At 44.1% G+C, this 9541-nt stretch overlaps 1 protein-coding gene across 1 annotated transcript; it reads left to right on the top strand.

Moving 5' to 3' along the window:
• Positions 1 to 8519: 8519 nt before the first annotated feature.
• Positions 8520 to 9338, top strand: LOC120694229. The gene is made up of 4 exons (XM_039977385.1): positions 8520 to 8752; positions 8838 to 8910; positions 8996 to 9100; positions 9174 to 9338. Exons 1-4 carry the CDS (start codon positions 8694 to 8696, stop codon positions 9336 to 9338), a joined length of 402 nt encoding a protein of 133 aa, XP_039833319.1. The 5' UTR covers positions 8520 to 8693.
• Positions 9339 to 9541: the final 203 nt, after the last annotated feature.

The raw sequence follows: 9541 nt of genomic DNA, 5'->3' as shown, positions 1-9541 counted from the left end.
ATCGACGTCGCCGCCGCCCAGAGCCCCGACCTCACGCCGCCGCCCAGAGCCACCGCCGCCGCCGTAATGCCCTCGCCATCATCGCCTGCTCGCCGTCGACCCGCCGCTACAGGCCATCCCAGCCCACGCCGCGTACCCAAAGGTAGAGCTCGATCTCGTCCCCTCCAACACAGAGCACTAACAGAATCACCATGCTTGTCTCTGCTGCTCTCAAATGTAGGTGCATTGATGCTTGGTCATCAAATAGGAAATGAGGCTTCACAAAACTATTATAGTGTTCACCCTGAATCTGACTTAAGCTTCCTACTACGCAACTAAATGGAAAGCTATGGTAAACTATTATTATGAGTACTGTAATGGAAGGAAATAAGCTCACGGATCGACACAAATGCACCGTGTAAATCATCTGTCAAACTTACAGTACCACAACAATGACTAACATAACTTTCTAATTATGATCTGCATGAGAGAAAAATTATTGATAAGTAATTGACATGAATCTATGAATTTACTATAATAACATTTAGGGTCCAACTTAATTGACGTAAATTGCTGACTTCGATTTACTAGAAAGAAAACTCTTGGCAAGTAAGTAACATGGATCCATAAATTTTCTATAACATTTACTAATAAAAAAACTTTTAGTTTCGTGCTACTTAGACCTAAGTCCATAAAATCAACCACAACAAAAGAACCTGATGAAATCGGCACAATTCAAAGAAAGTAGCAAATTATATGGTTAATTTAGCATTGTACAGGATCAATGAAGGTCTAGAAAATTACGAGAATTGTGTACTAAGAAGCATGGTAAACTAGTATAAGAGCGATCAATCATTCAACAATACATTTGTTACCTAAAAGGTAAAAGTAATGCAGCCTGGTACATAAACTACTAAAGCTGCCTGTACCTAAAAATAGATGGAATCATACACCGAGGTTTCATCTCCTAAAAGATCGTCCTACTACGAGAGTCCCCTCAACACCTTCTCCATTCCATTGAACCCCAGAACCTCTCGCTACGTTGGGAAGCTCCTGCCTCTGTATAGTTCCCCAATGTTCTTTAATTTTTAGTTTTCAGAGTGTGTCGAGTGTTTGCAGCACTGAGATCGACATCGTCGACCAATTATGGCTCATTTTCAGTAGCTAGGAAGCTACACTCATGTAACTTTGGGACATGCTCATAATTTGAAATCATAATTTAGAGTTCATGTTATTTAGAGTGAAATCATAATTTGTTGTTAAGAGTGAAATCATAATTTGTTGTGTAAATAAAGTTATATTTACAAATTTTTAAATGTATGAATGTATGTATGTATGTATGTGTAAAGTGAGTTTAAATTTCTTTTAAATATTTCATGTATATTTCTTGAATTACTTAGTGAAATATTTCTCGACCTCATCCATCGATCGGTACTTAGTGAAATTATCGATAGAATATTTCAAGTTCATTTCTTGAATTACTTAGAGAATATTACTCGACCTCGTCCATCGATCGGTACTTAGTCAAATGCTCGCAAATATGTGGATTATTTAGATACTTTTTTAAGGGTTTTATTTGTATTCATATTTTAGTTACGATGGACCCGCGACACACAGACGCGGAAGACGAACAGTTCTTGTTGAATATGATTGGCGAAGGTCAAGGAGATGTCGCTGAACAAGCTGATGATGGCAGCAATACCGACATATATTTGAATATGTCCGGTGATGGAATTGAGGCACCATCTATTCAGGATGACGCTGCTGCTGAACAAAGTGCTAATGTACATATCACAACTATAATTATTTGTAGTGACAATCATATTTTCATCTGAATCTATATGAATACTATGAATGTTTTTTATAGCCGTTTGGATCATCGTCGCAGCAGAAAAAGACAAAGCGAGGCCCAACAAAAAAACTGGAAGGGCGGTTCATTATAACGGAAGTTGGTCCAGATGGCGAACTGATCGCTCCAGAAGCTGCCGCCAAAAAATTCATAAGACAATCCGGATGTATTGTCAGGGACAACATCCCGATCAGCTTCAGGCTCTGGAAAGCTTCCAATCCAAGCGAGGAACGGGATGCGGTACCCGAAAGAGAAAAAGAATGGTGCTGGCGGGAGCTTAAGAAAAACTTCACGGTTCCAGCTGAATCCGAAGAGATATGCAAGCGCTGGACCCTGAGTAAGATGGTCGAACAGCTGCGATCATTCAAGAAAATTTTGACGAAGAAATATATCAAGACCGGGACCACACCCGTATTTACCGGCGAGCTCGAAAAGCTCAGGGGTCACTGGGATGCATTTGTGGAATACAAGTCTTCAGAGCTTGGGCTTCAGAAGGTGCAGAAGGCCAAAGACAACGCCTCGAAGAAAGTGTACCATCACACTCTAGGCCAAGGAGATTACAAGCTTGCAGTACCCAAATGGGAGAAGATGGAGCAGAATCTGCTTGACAGAGGCATCCAACCTGCGACCATGAACTGGCCTGAAAGGTCAAGGACCTGGTTTTATGGTCACGGGGGAAGCTTGGACCCATTGACTGGTGACTGCATCTATGGGTCAAACATCCAGCGAGCAGCCCAGAGACTACAGGAGGCCATACAAGCAGCGGCCGAGGGAACATTCCAGCCGGATAGAGAGAGGGACGAGCTGACTTACGCCCTTGGGAATCCAGAGCATCCGGGCCGCACAAGAGGCAAAGGCGTGGTTCCGTGGAAGTATGGGTTCAGGGATTACATTGATTCATATAGAAGCCGGCAAAGAAGAAAGAATGATGAGCGGGAGCACTTGCGAAGGCTAGAGGAACGGCTCATGTCACACGATCAAAGACTGGAGGAAGAGGTTCAACGCCAAGTGGCCGTAGCAATGAGCCAGCAACAGCAAGCGCAAACATTGCCTCCAGAGCCTAGTGTCGCAGCCGATCACCTGTCTAAGCGGAAAAGCAGCTGCGCTTCCACAGACGTCGCCGCCGCCGAGCCCACGGGGATCCAGGCCGCAGTTGAAGCGTCGGCCCCGCAGCGATTTCTAGTGGATGAGATCACCCACCGGACACCTTGTGACCTGCAGACTGCCGTTAAGAACTTAATGTTCACTGTTGCGTACGGTACCGCCATGCCAACCGAACCAGGCGACGTGTACCACGGGCAGCAAATTCCGCCTAGATACACAAGAGTTGGCGTGGAGCAGGTGTGCCAGGGTTGGGAGACGCTCGAGCTTGATATTCCTGGAGGCAATGGGGAGAGGACACTAGCAGAAGCCATTCATGGCTACATCCTATGGGATAAGCGCTACATTGTCCTAAAGTCGGATGATCAAACACCAAGACCGGCATCTCAGCATGCCTCTCCAAGACCAGCATCTCCGCAAAACTCCCCAAGGGCAGCACTGTCTCGGCAAGGTTCACCGGCACATTCTCCATCACCATCATCTCATGCGCTGATGAACACTCAAGCGTCACCGTCGCCTCCATGGTCACCCCCTCCGCTGCCGGCAAAGAAGCAGAAACGGCCGCCGGCAAAGAAGGTAGCTGCACCGGCTAGGGAGCCTCCAAAGAAGAAGGAAAAGAAGAAGAAAACCAAGGAGGCTCCTATTAAACCCTGGGACATGAGCCTTGAAGAATGCGATCGGATAACTCAAGAAAGAGTTAAAGAGCACTTCAAGCCGAAGCCGAAGCCGGAGCCCGAGAAAGTCATAAATCCGATAGATTTGAAATTTTTTAAGGGAATGTGCGAAGCAAATAAGAGAAAATTCATTCCGAGAGACCCCCCTTCAGACTACGAACGCACAATTATCAAAACTACTGAGAAAAAGAAGAGACAATCAAAGTCGTCGTCGTCCGACGTTCCACAGCTCGGAGCCCAAAAGAAACAATCAATAGAGCCTCTCGTAGTGGGACAGACGACGCAAGAACAAGACTTTGTTACATTTCTGAAAGAATCAAACCTGACGGCCGCTCAGATTGCAGGGGGAGAAGATATTCCAAAGGCCGATGTGGTCGTCAAATGGACGTTTGAGATCGGCAAAACTCTTGTACCCCCCGAAGTAGTGTCTGTGCTTCCAACGCAAATGTATAAGCTGCACCAGCACTACATGCGTGCGATGGCCGATTGCATCTTCATGCAGGGCGCAAAGATTAAAGATGACGATTTCTTACGGGGGGAGGCCATTATATGGATAAACTGGGAAGAAATTTACCAACTATTCCATCAGGAGGCCCTCGACATCTCTATGGTCGGCTTGTGGGTTCTGTAAGTATTTTACTCTCCTTACGTATTGTTTTGCATGATCTCAACATACTGATCTCTTGATTTATTCGGTATCATGTAGAATGGAGATACATACTTGCAGAAGAAAGGGATACTCTCACCTCGGCTTCATCGACCCAATTACTTGTAATTGGAGGCTTCTACGTGACAATCCCGATGACATATTCCAAAACTTGTTCAAGTACATAAGCGTTCATCACAACAAGCAAATGATATTGTTTCCTTACAACTTTGCGTGAGTGATTCCTTCCGTCTAACTCTTTCTATTCTATAATCGAATTGTTTAAACCTTAACTACCAAGAACTGCCTCCGTATAATCTTGCAGTGAACACTTTGTCCTAATTGTCATAATTCCCGAGAAGAGCCTACTCGTGGTTATGGACTCATTGAGGAGACCTCCAGAACAATACGAAAATCTTCTTAACATGATGAAAAAGTAGTTCTACCACTACTCCGTCCATGACCGATAATTTGAATCACTTTGTTACTTGACTATAATTGTTCTAATCATGCACAGGGTTTGGAAAGAATTCGCTAAAAATCATCCAGGCAAATTTGACAAGGAATTGAAGATCAAGACAGATTTTCCAGTACGCGCTTGGATGATTCGTTGCACGATTCATTAGTTTTATTATATATTCATGTAAATACCTGATAATTTCTTCTCTCTTAAAGTGTATGAGGCAGAAACCAGGCACTGTATTGTGCGCATACTATGTATGCGAGAACATCCATGGTCTGGTAGGTCCTCCAAAGGGCTGGACAGATTGGGAGGAGGAAGTAAGTAAAAAAACTTGTTAATATTTGAACTCGTATTTTAATTAGTCGAAATTAATTATCCCCTTTTTCCATAGGTCGGGGAGATGCGCGATAAACTCGTACCGGAGGAAAAGATTATGGCGATTCAAGAACAATTCTCCGGATTTATTGTTGAGCAAGTCCTCGATCCAAAAGGCGAATTCTACTATGATGGAATATCTAATATTGACAATCACAGCAAATATGACAATATACGCGTATATATGTAATTAAGAACGAATATAACTATGTAAATATATATGTGTGTCTATGTATTAAATTTCTATTTATGAGTATGTATGTATGTATTAAATTTCCAAAAGGCGAATTCTACTATGTAATTAAGAACGAATATACCTATGCAAATATGATGGAGTATGTATGTATTATATATATAAGCACTCCAATAATATATATGTGTGTATATATATATATTTATATAATATTGGTCCTAGACATTTTCATATGTAAAGGAATTCACATGTATAGATATGTGTATACATATATATATAAGTGAATTAATTTATATATGAAAACTATCTAGGACAAATATTATATAAGTAACTATATATATATGTATATATTAGTGGAGATCATACACACTGAATTCCAATACATAAGTTTAATTGAAATGCAAAAGTATAATTGAAATAGAAAAAGAATTGAGAAAAGAAAAACATGAAAAAAAAGAGACCTTTTGTCCCGGTTGGTAACACCAACCGGGACAAAAGGGTGCGCCAGCCACGTGGGCGTGGGCGCTGGCTGCACCTTTTGTCCCGGTTGGTGTTACCGACCGGGACAAAAGGTCCTCTTTTATCCGGGTTGCCACACCCGGGACAAAAGGGCACCCCCTTTTGTCCCGGACAGGCGTTCCCGGTTGGGAAACCGGGACAACAGCGGTTTCCCAACAGGGACAAATCAACGTTTTTGTAGTAGTGTGAGTGCTCTGTTCTCTCTATCTGAGTATCTGGCAATAGGCAGCATGCAAGCAGGGAGAAGACTTTATTTTCGTGGTCAGTACGCAACATGCAAGCAAGGAGAGGATTTGCCAAGCCCTTTGCCAAGTTGCCAAATATGCGCGGTGAGGGAGAGTTTTTGCCAAGTTGCCATATTTTGCTAAGTCGTTTGCCAAACTATTGGAGGGGCATCTCCAAGAGTTTGGGCGGATTCTAAATCTAACCCGCGGAGCTCCATCAGCCCCCGATACAATCAGCCCAATAAAAACCGAGTAGAAACCCTAGGTATATAATCTGAAAATCCCCTTCACCCACCCTCAGTCCCTCTCGCCTCTCCCTCACCTGGTCGACCACTCAGCCGCCATCCCCCTCCCTGGCTGCTGGCTCACTCATTCTCTCATCAATCTGGCAATCCCAGCGGCGCTTGGCGGCTCCTAGGCCGATGAACAAAGGCCGCGCGCAGCCGCGGCCACAGTCAGGCCGCGCTGCTGTGGCTTGCGTTGGCGCCGCCCACCCTGCTCGCACAGGCGCCGCCTGCCCCGCTCACTCGCCGGCTCACGCTAGCGTCGCTCGTCCCGCCTCGCCGCCTGCTGGCGCGGGCTCTGCCTGCCATGCCCCCGCGCGCAGGCCGGCAGGCATCGGGCGTAGCCTACCCCGCACCCAGCCCCCACGTGGTGGAGGACCAGAGGTCGCCCGTGACCAGCACGCAGGCACGAAGGCGCCCCACACGGCAGCCTCGGTCGCTCGGTCACTGCTAAAAAATCTAGCATTAGTACCGATCAGTAACCCCCTTTTGGTACTGGGCGGCTGACCAGTACCGTTTGATCGGTACTAAACGGCACGCCATTTAGTATCAGCCAAAACTTCCGGTATTAAAGGGACCACTTAGTACCAATCAGTAACACTGACCAGTACTAAATGGTTTTGCGCCCAAAAATTAAAGAAAAAAAGTGATGAGCAGCTAGGAGGCCCCGCACACATGCATCGTCGCAAGTCACACGTGAATTTTGCGCGTAATATGCACGTGCGTGGTCCATGGGAATCGAACTCGCGACCTTCGGCCTTGTGCGAGCCTTCATTACCATCCCACATATGCATCACTTGTGACTGGGTGGGAGATGCATTCCTTTTGAAGTAACCCCTAGAGGACCATCTAGTACCGGGCCAAACCACCGGCGGGTACTAAATGTCAGATTTTAGTACCAGTCGGTGTTACCGGCCGGTACTAAATGGCCGCGCCATTTTAGTACCGGTGGGTAACACCGACCGGTACTAAAATGCGACATTTAGTACCGGCTAGTGGCTTAGCCCGGTACAAAAATGGTTTTGGGGACTTTCAAATTTGGACCCGGTCAAGGCTTTGCATCTCTGCAACCCGCTCCTGGTTCACCTCCTCCGCCAGCGTCTTCGCGAGCTGCACCAGAACACTCTCCTTCACCATTATCTCCTAGGTAGCCGTCAACTCTTGCTTCACCGCCGTCTCCTAGTTCACCTCCTCCACCACCGCCAAAGAAGCAGAAATAGGTCTCGAGGTCGCAAGCATCGTTTAAGGAGCCTCCAAAGAAAGAGCAGAAGCCGAAGAAGAAAAGCAAGGAGGCTCCTAAGTTACCCTAGGACTACACTTCTGAAGAATGCAAGGAGCATACCCAGGCCGCCGTTACAGAGCACTTCAAAAAGAAGGAGCCAGAGAAGAAGGATAAACCAGTAGATCCTTCAAAATTGAAATTTTTTATTGGAATGTGCGAATTAAATAAGAAAAAGTTCATTCCTAAACCACTTTCGGACTATGAACGCTCGATTACGAAATCATATGAGAAGAGGAAATCGGGGTCATCATCATCCGATGTTCCACAGCTCGGAGTCCAAAAGAAACAATCAATAGAACCGCTAGTTGTGCTAAACGAGGAACAACAAGAGTTTGTGGCTTTCTTGCAATCATCAAAGCTCACTACTAATCATATTACAGGGTCAAAATATCAAGATCCGCAGACAACAGATTATCCGATAGCTCCATTGGTTCGATGGCCATATAAGGAGGGCACCAGCCTTGTCCCCCTAGAGATCGTGCATGTGCTTCCAACGCAAATGTGAAGGCTGCATGACTGCTATATGAAAGCAATGGCAGATCTGAACTTCATGCAGGGTGCAAAGTTTACGGATGACGATTTCCTTCGTTGAGAGGGCGTGATATGGATTAATTGAGAAGAAGTGTACCAACTATACTATCAGGACGCCCTCGACATCTCTATCGTTAGTTTGTGGCTTCTGTAAGTGGTGTTCTTTAAAATTTTTTCATTAACATATATAACTAAGGAATATTATTACAGGTTCCTAACCTATTGATTCCTTGTTTCATTTTGTATCCCGTAGAATGGAGATTCAAACTTACAGAAAAAAGGGTACTACCACATCGGCTTCATCGACCCATCGGTTGTGAATTGCAAGAATCTCCATGACAAGCCTACAGAAATATTCAAGAACAGTATACAAGTACTTATCCGTTTAGCACTACAAGTCTTACATACTGTTTCCATACAACTTTCAGTCAGTCTTTTCTGCCCTGTAACTCTTTTAGTTCTATATAACTGAATTTTATTAACCCTAATAAGAAGTGGCTCCGATTCATATAATCTTGCAGAAACCACTGGGTACTAGTTTTCATATTTTATTACCAGAGCTTAGCGGTTGTCATGGACTCATTGCGGAAAGATTCAGACCTATACAAAGACATGACCGACATGTTAAAAAAGTAATTAATTCCAGCCATACCCCCTCAATCACCATTACTTTGAAATCATCGACAAATATATTTATTTGTTTTCGATCATGTTTAGGGTTTGGAAGAGATTCATTCGAAAGCATAGTGATAATTTCAGCGCTGAACTTAAATTGAAGACAAACTTTCCGGTACGGATGGGATTCTACTTTGCACGTTCCATTTATTTTAGTATATGTATAAATGGATATCTAATGACTTCATTTTCTTTTAAAGTGTCGAAGGCAAGCACACGAAAATAATTTATGCGTATACTATATTATAGAAAACATCCATAGTCTAGTAGGTCACCAGAAGGCGTATAGCATATGGCAAGAGGAAGTAAGTAAACAACTTTATCAAAGTTTCAACTCGTTTTGTAATTGTTGTAATTAATATTCTCATTTTTTCATAGCTCTATGCAATGCGAGAGACACTTATACCAGAGGAAAGAGTTTTGGCGATTCAAGAAGCCATGTGCGGATTTATTGTTCAGGAAGTCCTCGACAAAACAAGAGAATTCTACTATGATGGAATGTCAAACATAGATAATAGAAGTAAATATGATAATATTGAGTAAAATTTTTATTGCACTTTGCATGTAATTAAGTATATATATATATACTGTAGCCGGCCATAGAATAGTTATTCTATAGCCACCCTCGCATCTTCCCCGTCCGATTCGCTTTGATTCCCGAGTGTCATTGCACGTTGACCAGTGAGCCGAGCTATTGTTACGGGAATTTAATGACTGAGAAGCGGCTTGAACCGAGCGGTGCTGCT

Source organism: Panicum virgatum, unplaced genomic scaffold (genome assembly GCF_016808335.1).
Source record: "Panicum virgatum strain AP13 unplaced genomic scaffold, P.virgatum_v5 scaffold_4299, whole genome shotgun sequence".
NCBI classification, from domain to species: domain Eukaryota; kingdom Viridiplantae; phylum Streptophyta; class Magnoliopsida; order Poales; family Poaceae; genus Panicum; species Panicum virgatum.
This window is presented reverse-complemented; position numbering and strand designations above follow the sequence as displayed.

What these genes read in the sequence shown, in the direction of transcription:
- LOC120694229 (XM_039977385.1), top strand. Translation starts at nt 8,694, where the DNA reads ATGGACTCATTGCGGAAAGATTCAGACCTATACAAAGACATGACCGAC. An exon ending in ATGACCGACATGTTAAAAAA is followed by an intron (nt 8,753 to 8,837) that starts GTAATTAATTCC and finishes GATCATGTTTAG; the next exon opens with GGTTTGGAAGAGATTCATTC. An exon ending in ATAGCATATGGCAAGAGGAA is followed by an intron (nt 9,101 to 9,173) that starts GTAAGTAAACAA and finishes ATTTTTTCATAG; the next exon opens with CTCTATGCAATGCGAGAGAC.